This window comes from Semicossyphus pulcher, unplaced genomic scaffold, assembly GCF_022749685.1.
Source record: "Semicossyphus pulcher isolate SPU_LCO1_2020_fin unplaced genomic scaffold, fSemPul1.0.p SCAF_13, whole genome shotgun sequence".
NCBI classification, from domain to species: domain Eukaryota; kingdom Metazoa; phylum Chordata; class Actinopteri; order Labriformes; family Labridae; genus Semicossyphus; species Semicossyphus pulcher.
This window is the reverse complement of record NW_027211637.1, coordinates 25,438,380-25,456,524: the sequence shown is the minus strand read 5'-3', so window position 1 is coordinate 25,456,524 and position 18,145 is coordinate 25,438,380. Positions and strand designations below refer to the sequence as shown.

Genomic DNA, 18,145 nt, shown 5'->3' with positions numbered 1-18,145 from the left:
GCTAACTCCCGTCACTTTACACACACAGCAGCGAGCAGGAAGCAAGACACGGGAACGCGGCTTCAGTCTTGAGGAGTACGTGGCTTTATAACACACACAGCCTTACTGTACAGTCGTTCTGTTATTTTCAGTTACTGATAACACTCCCCGTTCACTCTCGTAACTCATGCGCACACACTCACTTCCTGTCTCTCTCACTCACTTGCTCCACCACCCACACTCACGCACTCAGCTATTCCCAAACAGAGCTACGCTTCGAGTACAACACGAAGCTCACGCGGGTTGCCAGGTTGAGGACACTGAACCTACTCGAGCGCAAGACGTGTGCTTTGACAACGACAAACGACGAGTCCTGCGTGCCAGTTTGTTTCATATCTGGCAGCCCGGGGTTACAAAATGGGAAGTGGGCGGGATCGCGCAGGCCAAAACACACACAGATGTTTCGCACCGGGATGGAAATTTCAGGAGGAGAACATACTGGCTGCAGCATTGTTGTCGGAGAAGCCAGTATTTCAACTTAGCATGTTTCCTTTATCTCCGATGACATATGGCCATTTTATGTTAAAGTCCAGTAAATATATTACATGTTGTTCCTTTAATATAAAGCGTTATATTCATTATTGTAGTAGAGTGGTGTTTAAACTTAAAGGTAAACTGATTATTAAGATTTAAAAGAACCCAAACCCGACTCAAGTCAACAACTATGAACAGAAGTACACATTTTAACCTTCAACAGAATAATGTCATGTTTATTTCATTTTGTTTCACATGGATCCCATATAATAAGAATACAGAAGAATTCTGGAGAGTCTTGGATTATTTTTTTTCTCTGACTTATCATTATCATAAATGCTAATATGAATACATCATACACAATAAACACAGCACTATCCAAAGGCGTAGAGAGAGAGTATCACAAGACATCATTCACCACTAACAACAGAGTATATTTCATTTCAGCATATTTATAAGAGCTACAATGAAGGAGAGAGAGAAAATAACAGGGGGAGGGGGGAGGGGCTTAGAGGAGGAGAGAAAGCCAGGTGTTTCTACACCGCCCGAATCAAAGAACCCTGATTTTTTTTAATGAAAAAGAGTGAATCCAAGGCTGGATCGATATACTGGAGATGGATAGCAATTCTTCCTCAAGAGGACTTCGGGTGGGAAACTAGCTGCAGCCACCAGCTGGTAAAATATGAACGTGGCTGGTAGATTTCAGACACAAAACAATGTTTTACTGTTAAACATTTATCCGTCAGCGGCTGGTTCACGATTTGAAAGCTAATTTCCCACCCTACGTGTCTCATACCATTTGGCAAACACAATCTTAGTATCCAAACAGAGGACTGGCAGTAGGACAGGTGTATCTATATCTGCAAAGATGTAATTATTGCAGCACTTACTTTGTGCTTTGAGTAGAATAGCAGAGCTGCTGTACGTATGTGCTGTGCAGTAACCACTACGATGGAGCAAACTTACCGTGGGTTTATTACTGTGTCGTCTAACTTCTCTGCAGTTTGGAGCCCCAGCCTCTTAATTATGTTTCGGGATGCTTTAGGATATAAGGATGCATGCAGTAAATTGCCTTCAGAGAGAGATAAAGAAGGATTGAGGATGCAGGAGGAGAATATATGGAGACACATTGTTCAGACAGCCTCATAACATGTGTTTACTATGGCATAACCAAGTCTTCAAAGTGTCACATACTTAATATAGTTCTTGTTAGCGTGAGTATGCATGTCACTGATTACAGTGTGATAGAAACACCAGTTAAAAAACTATATGACTCTGTCTTACAACTTTCTGGACCACATAAAAGGCGATCAAAACAGGACGAGGTTCATTGACAACATTTGTTTTCGATGCCGTTACATAAAAACCAAACAATTAAACAAACACACGTCGCTAAAACTTATTAACCACTGCCCTGATTCACGATTTTCATACTGATAGCACACTATAGCAGTTTCTGAAACAGCACAGCAAATATGAGATGCTACCATGCTCACTAATTTCTTAACCCTATGCAGTTTTAGATTTTCTACGTCAGGATTTAAAATATTCTGTGTAGTACAAGAGATCGTCCTTGCTTGACAGCGATATTTGATGGAAAAATATATATAAAAACATAAACTAAAAGTTGAAATAACTACTTACAACCCTCTGCTATCATCTAATCACTTTTACTACCATATATATATATACTACTCTTCTCTGCTCACTTTTATAACAATAATTCTCTTCTTTTAATATTTTCCGTGATATTCTTTAACAGCCTTTACCCACGTCCCTTTAATCCTGTCCGTAATGCTGATCAGAAGAAAAAAACATGATGAGAAATTAAAAAATAGATGTTCATAGACTCTGAGGTGAACAAATAAAAACATCTTTGCCGTATGAATGATTTAAGGGAAATGAAGGGCAAGGGCCAAACTGTGTGAGCTCCTAAACAGAACCAAAGGAAATGCAATTGAATAACTCTGTGCTCAACATTTGTTGTATAACAACTTCTATGGAGTGCACAATTATTCAACTGTGTACATGTAATCATATATATCAGCATGTTAATATTTACACAGCACAGACAAATACATTCTCCCAAGTTAAAGATTACTACAATTTTTTTTCCCATAAATGTAAGTCTTTTCCGTTACAAGATTTCTCTTAAATGTTCGTCAACGAATGTTTTGGTATTTGTATTCAAGTTTTTCTCGTATAACCAAACAGACAATCCTCTGTTGTCTTCTACAGTTAAATACAGCACGAGAATAAACATCATGTTACAGCAAAGACCCATTTCCCCCTTATTTCCCCCCCACACGCACACACATCCTGCTTCCCAGGTGTGCTCCCCTCCCCAGGCCCCACCAGTTTCTTGCCCTCCATGCCTCCCTCCCCTCCCTTCGCCTGTCAACTCACAGATACACAAACAGACACACAGAGGAGTGTGGAAATGCAGGTGGTCGTCGAGAGCCACCCTCCGAAATCACAAGGTCACCCTGGGTGGAGGAGAACGGGAGAGAAGAAGAGAGACAGAGGGAAGGTAATTATTGAACAAACAGCAAACTTATGATCACATGGATTACTTGTTGGATGTACAAACAAAACTAATGCTTGACAAATAAGGGACATTAAATGCTGATATTGAGACCTTTGAGTTTGCAGCCTGCCCCTCCTCTGTGATAATCTTTAAAGGGTAAGTGGTGGCTTCTTGTGACTGTGTATTATGTTGAACTAGAGACGGCATGAATTGTATGTTTGAACCATAGACTGTATAAAAAGATGGACGACATGACAGCTCCCTAAAAGTGAAGCCAAAACCTCTCTATCGCCCCCTGCTGACGTTCTAAAACTGGGCTGTTCACATCAAAGCAATGCAGCGCAAATGCAGCTGACCGTCTCCATAGCAACGACGCACTGACATACCCCACTACTACTACGTTAATACTATAACGTTAGTATTAGGCCTAGGTTATATGAATTAACTAGCTGGATTTCTGTTATCGTTATAAAAAGAAGTGGATGACAGTGACATGCTCCCAATCGTAGCTGTAACATTAATTAATAAACACTGAAGACAGTGAGATTGGAAAGAGAGGACCTGGAGCCGTCTTTGGCTACTGCAGCGCCAGAGATAGGCTGCCTACGCCAATTTCTGCTGTTTCCTGATTGGCTGAAGTGAAAGAGCTACATCTTTCCACTCTAAAACTGCATTTGGAGATTTGACAAGTCAAAGCTTCACTCCACGCAAAGGCTTGAGATGCTGTGCAACTAACTAGTTCACACCGCTGCAATTTTCTCCGCAACATTCAATAACCATTTTGTTGTGTTGTAAATCCTTGATCAGAATTGGTCTTAAGTCATAAAGGCCGCCTCCTCCATGTTAACAGATGGGACATGAGTCAAACCATAAAATCAAAATACACGTCACATACATTTTTCTCAAACATGGTTTCTGTCATTATAGTTAGTTCTTATCATGCTGATTTACATCCAAGTGTTCATTTTTCTGACAAGTTTAGTTTTAATTAGTTATATAAAGCTGTAAAAAGGATGATTGACAGCTCTGTTGACAAATATGGCTCCTGCAACCGTTCTGTTCCGGATTAGCGGAGCCGAGAAGGAACGTCGAGAGGAGACGTAACTAAAACAATCACTGCAGTCATTGAAGTTCCCATATCTGTGAACGTTTGCTTCAGACCAACACAGGAAGCTGTTCTGCTGTTGGCGTGCGGGATCTTTGCCGTTTTTCTTCTCAGTAAGTTAAGTTTGTTTCGGTTAGCAGTTGGCTACGTCGGCTCCACCCACCGATCTCTACTGGGCAGCTCTGGCTCTAAATGACGTCACCATCTTCATATACAGTCATTGGTTAGAACCCAAATACACTAATACAGAAGTCTCGGAATTGAATGAAAAATGGTTCAAGCTGAACGAGAAAATAGGTTTTTAGGGATCTTAAAACATAGGCTAATTGAAGCAACAGCAGGGAAGTCAAAACAGAAGACGAGACTTGGTGAAAACTGCAGGCATTCAGTTTAGAGAGCAAATGAAACTAATTTGTAAAAAGCAGCAGCTTCTGTAGTAAATCCCGACTAGTGATGCTTAAGGCTCTGACAATACATTTCTAAATCTCTGGGGACAGAGTGCAGTTGTAGCTGGTGAAGCAGAGTAATATACAGCCTCTGAGCACTACACCAGAAAGCTCTTTCACCCACAGCTTTTAGACTGTAACAGGGTTGCTGGGGGAAGCAGAGACACTCAAAGTAGAGCAGAGCAGAGTGCACGTAGCTGGGAGACATCACAGAGTTCCACCTTGACCTCCTTATGTTGCAAACAGTGCCATGCCGCTCTTATGTTTACTGCTAAACATACATATATGTTGTGTCAATGAAAGACCATTTCTGCAGATGACAATCATATTTTGCACGACAGACTCAGGTATCACTTGTTCGGAGAAAAGTAAGTAAGGATCTTTAAAAATACGTGAGTCAATAAGTTGCTATGTTTGTTCTTTAACTCATTCACGATGGAACTTTGTTAACTTGATTTGGCTTCATTCAGACTGCTTCGGAGACACATTTCTGGATCTGTTCTTGGCTCGTTTCGACAGGCTGGAAAATAACAGTGAGCAGCATCTCTTTTAATGCTCATATGGGCATGTGGGTAGTTTTTTGGGCAGACTTAAGACATCTTAACAAAAAACCGACGCCTTTTTGGCATGCAAAGAATGTTTTTCTGTTGCAGAGAGTCTCCTTTGTTATAAACGTTCGAATTACAACATGAAAATGTGCATCTTAGATTGTAGGCATGCTAGTACATTTATAGCATCAGTTAGAAGGTTCAGGCTGTTTTCTGTTTAGTTATACGCCATTGTCAATCAAGAAACTTAAAGAGGGGGTTTTATGCTGTTTCACATTTTAAGACATATATGTCATTTTAAAATGTTGGATGTTCATACTAAACGTGGGTGAAGTTTCAAATCTGTAGGTAAAAGAATGTTGGAGTAATCCCCAGGCTTCTAAGCTCAGCTCTGCAGGCTTCTGTGAACGCGAGGTTTCACACAGTTTTTCCTACACGCTGCACTTTGTAATGTCACAAGGTGCAACCTCAGCAGGCTGGCCAATCAGGAGAAAATGGGCTTCTAGGGGCGGGGTTTCTTAAAGGGACAGGGCTGACGAGTCCTTTTAGGCAGAGGCTGTATGAGGGCCTGCACAGTTTTTATAACAGTAAATTATGCTAAGCTCCCCACAGGTATCATAGAGTGAAATATGAAGTTTGACATTAGCATAATACCCCCCTTTGAACTTTTAAAGAGAGTGAAGTTGATAGCCAAAGAAATAGCCATATAACATTTTGTAGAAACAGACATTTGGGTGTCGTCTGCATACAGGGAGAACTCTGCCAATACCTTCTGTTTACTTGCCCATATATAACAGGAAAAGGCCTCTACTGGATTAGAACATTGACGTAAATGTTGTGTTGATATCTAGCAGATAACATCGTTAGCCTCACAGATACCACCATAACACAATCAACCTTCAACTTATGCTTATAACTTAAGATGAGTTTGGGTAATTAACTCAAGGACATACACTAATGTGATCTATTTGAACCTGTTTACACTCACCATCCTGCAGCTGTGGTTTGGCTGGACAGGCTCACATCTGATTAGAGTAGGAGGTGGGCTGCTGCTCATAGCCCTGGCTGTAACCTCCTTCCTCATTATAGCCTCCCTGCTGGCCGTACTCTGGCTGGTACCCTCCCTGGGAGCCGGCGTAGGGGTCCTGCTGACCGTAGCCTGCCTGGCCAAAGGAATCAGGGGCAGGCTGCTTTTCCTGTGATGGGACGTATGTTCCAGAGAAGGCAGCCAGCCAGCCGGTCTCCTTGAAGACAAACCACAGGTTTCCTATCCACAGGATCAGGTTGATAAAGCCAAAAGCCTGTGGAGGAGCAAACAGAATTAGTTAACCCTGTCTGTTCTCATATCAACTTTTTGTGTAGTTTCTTCGTTATGAAGCACCTGCGACTTACCACAGAGGTGTTCAGTCCGGAGACCTTGGGTTCGTAGACCTCAGCGCAGCGATTCTCTTGGTCATCACAGGCTGAGATGAAAGTGATGACCCTCTCTGGATCGGTGTCCGTTTTCACATCTGACAAGCCTTTAGCCCAAGCACAAGAGGACACCAGCCACATGAAGGAAAATACCGCCGTCACCACGAAGTCCTGCGGATCAGTAAGACAACACGGTCACTTTTACGATCAACAACAGCTACTAGCTATATTTTCTCACACCAGCTGTACAAACTGAACTCACGATCTGAGGTCCCTTGCAGTTTTCACGGTACTTCTCCAGAATGAAACAGTATACAGAGAGGGCTGCCATAGAGTAGAGGAAGGAGAAGACACCGATGGTGACAAAGAACTCGGCTGAGGAGGAGTAGTCCCCGACCAGGAAGAGACGTTCAGGGTTCCCTCCCTTACAGGTGGGGGCATCAAAGTAAACCTGATGGAGCCTGACAACAGCAACACAAAGAGAGAAAGAGGAGAGAGCAGTGAAAATACAGCTCCCATGTCTGATAATACTGATCAGCTGCCATTTTTCATATATATTTTAGATTTTTACAGTTTATATTAATGATTTAAGTTCATGCTAAAATGATTAATGCAGTCCAGAACAAAATATGCTGAGGATAGTATTTTGAAGTAGTGGTTTTAAATTCTGCGCAACACATTTATTTGCTTTCTTGCCAAGAGTTAAATGAGAAGATTGTAATTGCAGCTATGTGTAGCACCGTTGCCAAAGCCAAGATTGCCCTTGGGTACAATAAAGTAAATCCTTATATCTCATGCCGGTCAATTATTTATGAAGCTACATCCAGGGGACCATAGCGTAGCTCAGCATTAAGACTGGAAAGAACGAGCCTTGCTCTGATCAAATGTAATCACATCTACAAAACAGCCTCTCTAAGGCTCCTTATAAAACGTTAGATTAAGTTAATACCAGGATGTGCTGTTAAAGTAACAGTCATTTCTAAACTTTAATAGGCTTCTATCACTTTTCATTCTCCTCTATGCTAAGCTAATCATCAGCCGGCTGTAGATTCATATTAAGTGTGCAGACATGAGAGTGGTGTTTATCTTCTCATTTAACTCAAGTGCATGCAGAGTGTATTTCTTTTAACCAAGGGCACTTGTTGTGGAAAATGTCATATTATAACCACTGTGATGTAGGCTCATGAACTTCATACTAAGCTAATGAATGCGTAAATAAGCAATAAAGACCTAAATTTGCAAATGATTATCATTGCTAATTATATAATATATTTGCTGATATCAAATGTATATATTTTATATTTATACAACAGTTAGTTCTGACCAAGCAATCTGATTGGACAAGAGGCATTCCATTAGTGCTGATACAGAGAACAACATCACTGGGACTTTCCACTCAGTGTATCACTCTGCCTCAGCCAGGCGTTAAATAACATTACAGCAGACCGGGTATGTCTACACTGATCAAGCTGGTGCCTCTGAATCACACAGCAGACTCTTATTTAACTGGTTGATGATAAATTAAAACAAACAGATAAATGTACATGATTAAAAACAGCTGATCGGTGGTAACCTGGAGACAGAGTGCAGGAGAATGTTTGTGTTGCTTGGCAACAAAAGTCCAGTTTCAGATAAATTGTGGAACTAGTTGAGCTGGTGGTGCAAAAAATAATAACTTAATCGAGGTTGTGACGTTATACTGAATATCAGCACATGCAGATTATCACGTATGTGATATTGCTTAATCAAACTTTTTTTTTTCTGAATAGGTTATAACACACCTTTTCATATGATTCATAACAAATGCAACCTAGCAGGATCCCTTTCATTCTTATGTTCTAAAATTGTAGGGTGTGGAAATGAATCACATTGTACAGTATACTGTACTGCATTACTATCAATAAGAGTAACGGCTCCTGAGAGATTTATTTTGATACTGGTACTTAAATGCATTTACGATTTCCAAGAGCCAACAGTTGCACATCTTTTTCTTATTTCTACAACAGCGATGACAGTAACATACGCACCTGAAAGGATATTCAAATTGTACTTCTATGCCTAGGTCACTCTCCGACCGGTTTTTACACTCCACTTTCATCTTGAACATGCCGGAGTAACTGCCACATGTGGAGAAGGCGAAGATTGCAAAGATCTGCGGGAGAAAGAGGAAGGAAAGACAGGGAGAGAATTTATCCGGAGACCTTTGGACATCTCATGTATAAGCTGTGAAAAACAAACAAAAGCAAAAACAGAAAGTATTTAATAAATCACACTTTCCTCCATGAACACATTCACCATTTTAATTCAGATAATGTTACCCTGCAAACATAGAGCTCAGGTCTAATGACATCTCCTTGTACACTGCAGGCTGCGCTTTCAATAATCATAACGAGTTGCTGAAATGTGCACACAGATTGCAAATCAATTCAGTGTCATCACAGGTTATACAGCAGGGACAGCACCTGTTGCGATGGATGCATTAACAGTTAGTGGATGCTGTTTTTCTGTGGATGTTTGATAGCATGTTTTATGTATTTAACAGTGATTGTGTAATGGCTTTAAGTCTATTACTTCAGGTGCACGCAGCTCAGTCTTCTTTTGTGGCTCACACTATTAGTCACGTCAACGGCACAAACAGACGTGGAGATAATCTCACGCTCGCTCTCTCTCACACACAACAGATTAGACGAGTCAGACTATTTTTACCACACCCTCCCTACGCTGCGGGGACAGATCCGATTGGACGGACAGTCCAACTATTAATCTGACTGAGGTGCTCTACCATCTGTCGCCAAATACTCAGCGACAAGCTACTGCAAAGCCAGTCACAACACCCACACACACAGAGCCACACCCACACACGTGAGCATGTAGTACTGTCTATCTGCCGCAGGCATCAACACACTAAACTATTTACTGTAATCTTGTAGCAGTGGGAGGCTTGTTCGTTGGATTTACACACACCTGCTGCCGGTAATGGGCCTCATTGTGTTCGCTTTACTCATCCATATCTGTTCCTGTAGTGTCCTCTCCCATCATCTCAACACCTCCTCTGCCTTTTGTTGGCTAATTAACAGGTTTTAATAACACAATACAAATGACTATAGATGTGAGGAAAGAGGCAGAATAAGTGTCTGAGAGGACCGCTGATAAACAACTATTTATTATATATTTATGGCAAAGAAAAAAATCTGTTGCCATCTGCAGTGGAGCTGTTGCCTTAAAAACATTCATTTTCCACATTATCATTACCATTGTACTTGGAGCGACACTAATCTAGCAAATCTTTCAATTTTGTGCATGCACCTTGGACACTGACTAAGTTTGGTGTCTATTGACGTATTTTTTTATAGTTGTCACGTTTAGTTTTGTCTATAAGATATAATTATGCGAGTTGTGTTTTATGTAGTACTTTCCCTTTAAACCCAAAACAGTATAGCGGGGTGTAATGCTGCAGCAGCTGTGCAATTAATCAATACCTCCAGCATGTGCAATATATAACAACTGCAGTGTCGGCACAATCCTTCCCACACTGCTCATTGTGTTTACTGCCTTATTGCACTACCTGCTTGTGGTTTGAATACTGTTATTTGAGAGCTCCCATTGTTCATATCACGCTTCCGTTATCCCTCTGTGACAATTAGAGGTTAAGATTTTATGAGAGGGATCAATATGGAGTCTGGAGTGAATGGAGTGATTCAGCAGTGCACTGGGCCTTTACGTCTTCTTCTTAAGATAAATAAAAATGCTAATGAGGGCTTGACTTTCCAGTTAAAAGATAATCTCAAAGCAAAAAGCCACACCGCTGCTTCCACAAAATAATCCAAATGTAATACAAGGGAGTCAATCACACTGGCATGAGAAATAAATTGGAGGAGAATCATATTTGCTGTTAAGTCTCCGTAAAGCATGTGAAGTAATAAGCTAGCTACAGCCATGCTAGTACCTCTATCACACTGTATTGAGCCACAGAGGTGCACAAGCTAAAGGCTAACATTAGCATGCTAAGAAATCAAAGTCTGAAGTTTAATAAAGAGCGTAAAAACAATGTTTTTGTACAAATACAGTTTAGAGAACATGTAACCTCTAATCAGCAATTTTCATGTAGTCGTTGCTTTAAAACTCACATTGGTAACTCTAACATGCTAATGTTAACCAAGTAACCCATCTTAGTTAAGAGCCTACAGCCTTGCTAGTAGTTTTATGAGACTGTATTGAGCCCCAGAGGTGCAGCTAGCTAAATGCTAATATCAGCACGCTAAAATGTCACATCTTTGTTTAATCACAGAAAGTATTTGTCAGTCTTTAGTTTAATAAACACTTCAAAACGGAGCCGGATTTCAGTATGTTTTTGTATTCACGTTTCACAATTAAGAGCCCACTTAGCCTCTTAGCAGAATTTCTAAGTTCTAAGTTGCTACAAAACTCACAATAACAACTCTTACATGCTAATGTTAAGCAGGTAAAATATTATATCATATTATATATCATGTTAACCATCTTAGTTTAGAGTCTAAAGCCATGCTAGTATCTCCAAGACTGTGTTGAGCCACAGAGGTGGAACTAGCTTAATGCTAACAAGCATGTTAAAACTTCAAGTCTTCCTTTATCTTGTGCAGTCAGAAGTATTTCGTTTGAAAAGTAAAGTGTAAAACGGCTGTTTGGATGTTGATTACAGTATGTTTTTGTACAGTTAAGAGTGTCATTAGCCTCTTAGCAATTTCATACTACAATACTCACAATGACAACTCTTAAGTGCTAATGTTAATTAGCCAATAATTAAAAGTTAATTAACGTCAACTTTAATCTTAACCATGTTTACTATGTTAGTTCAGTGTGTTAGCATGCTAGCATTTGCTAACTAGCACGATAGATAGATAGATGGATAGATAAGGGGAAGACAAACCAATATTGCCATCCTGCTAGCGTGGCTAAAAAGCAGTCGTGAGGGAAACTAATCTAAATTGGTGGCGCCATACTACAGTCGAGAGTGGTACTTTTATGGTGATGGATGAGTTGAAGGAGGATTGATGGAGGGGGATAAGAACGAGGACCAGTCAGACTGTGAAAAGAAATGGTGTCACACTGAGTGTTAGGTGCCATGGTTACACTGTTGGCAGCGCCACACAGTGAGGAGGCAGAGGCTGGTTTCTAGCCCTCCTGGCATGCTGGACGTTTGTCAGCTCTTCTGTGCTGAGAAGATACACAATCGTACACACAGAGACACAAACGATCTGTCTGATACTGATTTTCTCACACTGTCTTCCTCTGACAAACAGAATAAAAGTACCAAGTCCATCAACAGGCAATTTGCTTTATTATTATTTTTTACATTAATATACACCATTAATATTTCTGATTTTAAATGCATCAGTGCTTTTAACTGCAATTAAATTTTAAATCAATATTATTTGGTACTTTGCAATGCAATTTCCTTTTAAGGATTAGCTGCACAAAGCACAAAAATAAACGGTATAGCTTCTCCAGAGGCCCTGGAGTAATAACCTCAGAGTCACCAGTGTCTGAACGGCAAAATCCCCTCAGCTCCAACGAAATCAGCAGCTTTTATCACACATCAGGGACTACACCGAAGCGAATAGGGCTTCTGACTTCATGTTCTCACAAACAGCCTTTTCATGTTTGCAGGGAATGAGTCAGAAAGTGAAATTTGAATGCAAATGAAATTCAGCACAACAGTGACATTCTGTACAGTCGTAGAGGCGGGAGGCAGTTGTAGAGGCGTACTCTGGGGTTGAGCTCCACATCAGCTTTATTTGGGAACTCAATGTCTTCCAACATCCATCAAATCTAGGCTTTGTCAGCACTCTTCCCCAGAGACAGAGAGAGGGAGAGAGAGAGAGAGAGAGAGAGAGAGAGAGAGAGAGGGTGGGTTTGGGAGGGGGGCAAAGCTACATGACTCACACATACAGAAGGCTGAGATTGGTCTTAAAAAAAATGGTTCTCAGAAGCTTTCACAAGTAATTTTCATCAGTGAAGGCCAGATTTTTAAAAATCACAACATCACACCTCCTCATCCCACACGCTCGAATGCTTCCAACTGATCTAATCCATTAAATCGCTTATTCAAATATATGAATATGAACACAGCAGACATCTTGTTGCTTTGAATTTCCTTAAAAGCGTATCAGCACTGATTGCAGTAAAAAGCCAAAAAAAAGGTTCGATTCTACGATACTGAAGCATCCTGTTCATTGCTGCCTGTTTCCAATGAAAGGGGTGGCTCCTCTCTACCCTCCTAAAACCTCTGTGCTGCTGCTCGTGCATGCCCATATTAATCCAGAAAAAGCTGCAGCTCCTCCTCCAGTGTGACGCGGAGGCACGCAGGCACGCACTGACAGATGATTCATGGGCCCTGGCCTCCTGAGTGGGGCTCGTGATTGGTGGTTGAGCTCGCTGTGACCCAGGGAGGCAGCGATGAGGTGCTGGCACACTCACAGCTCCAGGGAAGGACTACGGAGTCATGCAGCACACTCATGCCTCTGACTGCTCACTGGCATATCTGCAGAGCCCATTACAGTGAGGGACTCTGTCAGAGAAGCTTTGGCACGCACGTTTGCATCTGGGTTGTGTTAAATGTGTGCTCACACTGAGGGGCAGAGGTGTAGCTAAGAATTATGGCTACTAGTGCACTACAACAGCATCCTGCTCCTTGATTTCCTCCTTATGTGCACCTCCAAAATGCATGCAAGCAATTATATCACATCAATTAGAGGATCATTAAAATTATTATCTTATTACACTTAATCTAATCTGCCAATTTTTTCATGTTTAATCTATGAATTGTCTATAAAATGTCAGAAAATAGTGACAAATTCTGCTTATCATTTCCAAAATGTCAAGGTGACCTCCTCAGATAGCTAGTTTTATTAAAGCATCACTCAAAAAGCAAAATATATTCAGTTTACAATCATATATGGCAGAAAGAAACGCATCAAATAATCCGTTTTGATAACCGAGGACAAAACAATCTTAAAAAATGAAATTATGCACCAATTATGTAAATATTTGCCCAATTAAACAACTGATCATTACAGCTCTTGAAATTTCTTTGTGACAATGTTGACAAAGCTTCAGTAACCGGCTGCTGTAGCCGTAACCACAAACCAGAACCAGCCAGAACCAGTTCATCAGGGTTAAACATAACATAGACACATATGTAAGAGGCCTCGGTTAGCTGCAGGGTCTGCATGTGTAATTAGTAACACTATTCCCACCACTGTGGTGCCCCAGCTGTAGAGAGGCACCACTGTTCAGCCTGCAGCCGCTTCACTGTGAGCACGCTGCTGCTGATGATGGAGGACAGCATGCTAACACTTCATATGAGGATATCACTGACTGTAGGACTATATTCTTAATATATTATCCTGTATAAACTTCTACTATTGCCTTGCATGGGTCATCATGTTGATTGTTTTGTGTATTAAAGGAAATAAATAAAACCAATTCAGAGAAAGAAAAGGACCAAGGAAATGAGGATTTCATTCCCTGATACAACAATGATTAATTCATTAGTAATTAACATAATTGTTTCAACCCTACATGGAACTGGGTGAATTATTTTTGGTAAAAAAATCACCAATTTCCTGATTATGTTTTATTATAAACAGGGTTGATTGTATTTAGTAGGCTCTGTTAGATGATATTCCCCGCCAAAATAAAAGAAAAAGCAAAAAAATCTCTGCTCCCAAAGGCGCAGGAATGTTATTGTCTTTATCTATATGCTAGTTTAACGTTGTTGGAATGCTAATATTCAGGGTTTTTATATATGTATTTTCTTAAATTAAGTCATTCTGTAAATGCCAATAAAGCCTTTGAATCAAAAATAAAATCAAGTTGAAAATCAAATCTTTCATCACTGCTCTCTTTAAAGACAAGCAAATGAAAGAGTAGTTTTCTGGCTCCATCATGTGGCGGGGCAGATTGAGCACATATAACAGACATGTAATAAACTGCACAAGTATGCAGAGGTCACACCCTCTGAGAAGGATTTGACAAAGTGTCATTATATTCCTCGATGGGCTGGCGTACAATGTTACTCCAACAGTGACGTAACACATCCTGTTGGTGTCTCCTGCTCGGGCCTGCTGGGGCAGCATCACCACCACGATGCACGAGACTCCTCAGTATTAATCTCAGTCATTATCTGAGCACATTTAAAAGAGGAATTATGAGGTGTAATATGGATTCACTGTTATATTATGCGGAAAAGACTAAAATGTCTGACAGTATATTCTCATGAGAGAGGGTTCAACTGGGAGCGTTTTCCCCCTAAAGACTGTAGAGTCACATCCATTATTAAGCCCCATGCAGCTTTATGACCTCTGTATGACAGAAGGTCACGAATCTGTCAGTGAGAGACATGGAAATATAATTTACTGCAAACTATACAAGTGCCAAGTGGTTTATCGCTAATAATAATAAAGATTTTCTTTATTAAAATGATAAAAATATGATGCATTAGTTCTATTTGTTACAGAAATATAAATGTAAAACAGAGGACTTACCCATTGTAGTATTTTTATAAATCCCAGAGGTTGTTTGATTATTGTGAACTGCCCTTGGGCCACCAACTGCAAAAAAAAAGAGAAAATTAATGGAGGTTTTTCTTACATGTTCACTCTGACTCTTGCTCTGGTTGTGTAGAAACCAGCATCTCTAAACAAACCAGGCTTAACAATGATTTTATGATGGTTAAAAACGGGCCTAATTACCTCACTGCCTCACAGCCCACAGGCCTGCTTTACTGGCACCTGCAGGTGTTTGTTATTAAGCAAATATCTGCCGGCGTAGAGAGTGACTCACAGCTGGTTTCTTTGTGAACCTTTAAGATGCCGTACAACTACAGGAGAGTCATTCTGATGTTGACTTCAAAGGCTACGATGTGCGCGCGTGTGTAGGCCTATGCGTGCGTGCGTGTGAGAGAGAGAGAGGCAGAGAGAGCGAGAGGGGGAGCTCCTGCCAGCATTACAATTAGACAAAGCTGATTAACTGCCTGTTTTCTCTGCTCTCCCGGTGCTCACTTCAAGGCAGTCATTTATTTATTTTTTTATTCATTCCGAGGAAAATCTCGCGAAATCCGTCTAATTGACGAGACAAAATGAAGGAGGGAGGATTTGTGCGCAGGTGAATGCGACACCGCAAAGAAGGCGGTGTGTCCCTGTGTGCATCAATAAATGGCCGCACTGGAATCAGCAGCAGTGATGCCTTTTCTCGGAGGCTCATTGTTTCTCCAGCGCTACAGAAGCCAAACATCAATATTCATATGACGCAGGCGCTCATAATTGTCGAGTTCCGAGCAGTCTGACTGAAGTGAATTTTCTGCTAATTTCTCGTGATTGTTGGCTCTGTCACAAAATCCACACAGCAATCAGAGAGACGAGCTGTCCGCGGCCATAGAGATGCACGAGCCCGTCCTCGCTCCGCGTCTCGGGCCTACTGCGGCTATCCGAAAACACCGAGGGCCTTGGAAAAATGAATCACATCCCTGTTTGTTATCTTAGCAACAGCAGGCTAATTGAGATGTGAGCGGTCTAAATCAATTAGGAGAATCCCCGGAGATAATAGGCTACATCCTCTCCTTCATTTTGCTAAATGTCATTGCTGCAGAGATCTCTGGACATCCTACACATTTCTGTTCTGTCAGCGGGCCGCTCCATCACCTCCACTGCAGCATCAGTGTTGGAAAAAATGTACAATTACATCGCGCTTTGTCGTGCCTTTACATCGTGTGTGTTTTTTCAGATAGAGGCATAAATTACAATTTCGACTCCAGGGGATAGAATGGTCTGCGTTAAAAACCGTGAGGTCGGTGCATATATGAGAAAAAACATCTTTCTTTGAGCGCGCGACAAAGGAAAATCAGGCAAATTGCATCATCATCAGCAACCGAGCAAAACATTAATGAAATAGATGATTTTCCCTCAAAAGCCTTACCTGGTTTACAACGTCCATCTTGGGCGCTTACTCGCTGATAAGAGGATCAGAGGGGCGGAGGGAGGGAGGGAGGCGTCTCATCTGGAACGGAGCAGAAGAGGAGGGAGGAGGACGACCATGAGGGAAGAGCCAGACTGCGTCACGAGCTAGGCGAGGACGTGAAGCGTCGTGACGTCAGACGACAAAAAGAAAGACGGGTCGTGCCGCCTTTCCAATCGCAGCAGAGATTGCCCGGTGGGTTGTAATGATGCAGAGTGGAGCGCATGGAGACTGTTCACGCTTTAGTAGACAGAAGGAGCGATGAAGAGGGGGGGAGGAAAAGGTCGAGGAGGGTTCGTGAGCTGATGCTGGTCATTAACAGGCATCAGAAGAATATATTGTAGCTACACCTTTTAGGCAAACCTTCTGCACAGAAACAGGGGAAAGAGACATCCATGCATAAACTACAAACATCGGTGGAATGACCCATTATATAGTGTAATTCTTCCATTGTGAAAACACAACATAATTTAATTGTTAGAGAAGAATAAGAACCATTGTCTTGTTTTACCAACAGGGACATTTGGCGATTGTTAGCATGCAAACCAATGAATCAGCTTCCTGGATTCATACCAGCTGTCCCTGCTGTCTCAGCTGCCGCCGAAGCCTCTTGTGCCTGTTGGCAGTCATCATCTTGGGTCTCATAATGTTGGCAGGGAGGTGTCCAATTCCACACATACCTTTACTTTACCTTTCCTTACCTTTTCCACCACATTAAAAATAGAAGCTATTTAACAGTACTGTAGTACTCCTAATGTCAGTGAACTTCAAAAGAATAAGATTAAAAAAAAAAATAGACAATAAGGTATGAAAAAGCAATATAATACAAAATACATACACCAGGTGTAATTAAAGAGCTGTACAGATGTGCAGGTTTGAGCAAGATGATGGCAGTGCAAATGTTTAACAGTGTAAAATTAAAAACAGTGCAATGTAAACATACAGTATATAGTCCAGTGTGCGTTATTGTAGTGCATAAATCTGAATTAAAGACTTCACATTAATGTAAGGGTCTCCAAGAGTCTGTGTCCAGGGTGAGAGGGGTCGGCTCCACTCTCACCTGCACGCCTCAGGGTCCTGGAGATGTGCAGGTCGTGGAGAGATGGCAGATTGCAGCCAATCACCCTCTCTGCAGAGCGGATGATCCGCTGCAGCCTGCACTTGTCCTTGGCAGTGGCAACAATGTACCAGACGGTGATGGAGCAGGTAGAGGATGGAGTCACTGATGGGGGGTGTAGAAGTGCACCATCATTGTCTTTGGCAGGTTGAACTTCTTCAGCTGCCGCAGGAAGTACACCCTCTGCTGTCCCTTTTGGATGAAGGGGCCGATGTTCAGCTCCCACTTGAGGTCCTTGCTGATGATGGTCCCCAGAGAGCGGAAAGACTCCACAGTGGATGTGTGAGGATGATCGCCCCTTGAGTGGAGAAACTGTCATAAAGTGCCCTCTGGTGCCCTTGCAGAGGAGAAAACGTATTTGAATGCCCTGTATGGAGCCCGACCAATGGAGAAAACTTGACAGTGCCCTTTTAGTTCAGAAAATGTATTGACGTACACTTTTTCTTTTTTGCAAAGAGCCCTTTTGGATGCCCTTGGTACATA

At 41.5% G+C, this 18,145-nt stretch overlaps 1 protein-coding gene across 2 annotated transcripts; it reads right to left on the bottom strand.

The window, feature by feature from the left end:
* Nucleotides 1-728: 728 nt before the first annotated feature.
* sypb (synaptophysin b) lies at nucleotides 729-16,583 on the bottom strand. Of its 2 annotated transcripts, none has more exons than XM_069660063.1 (7): nucleotides 16,507-16,583; nucleotides 15,078-15,143; nucleotides 8,580-8,704; nucleotides 6,815-7,013; nucleotides 6,532-6,723; nucleotides 6,128-6,440; nucleotides 729-2,999 (listed from the first exon to the last, which is right to left on the bottom strand). In XM_069660063.1, exons 1-6 carry the CDS (start codon nucleotides 16,522-16,524, stop codon nucleotides 6,159-6,161), a joined length of 882 nt encoding a protein of 293 aa, XP_069516164.1. In that variant the 5' UTR covers nucleotides 16,525-16,583; the 3' UTR covers nucleotides 729-2,999; nucleotides 6,128-6,158. The 2 variants fall into 2 exon arrangements, with proteins under 2 accessions (XP_069516164.1, XP_069516165.1); XM_069660064.1 differs by lacking the exon at nucleotides 16,507-16,583 and adding an exon at nucleotides 15,285-15,372.
* Between the last annotated feature and the right edge of the window lie 1,562 nt (nucleotides 16,584-18,145).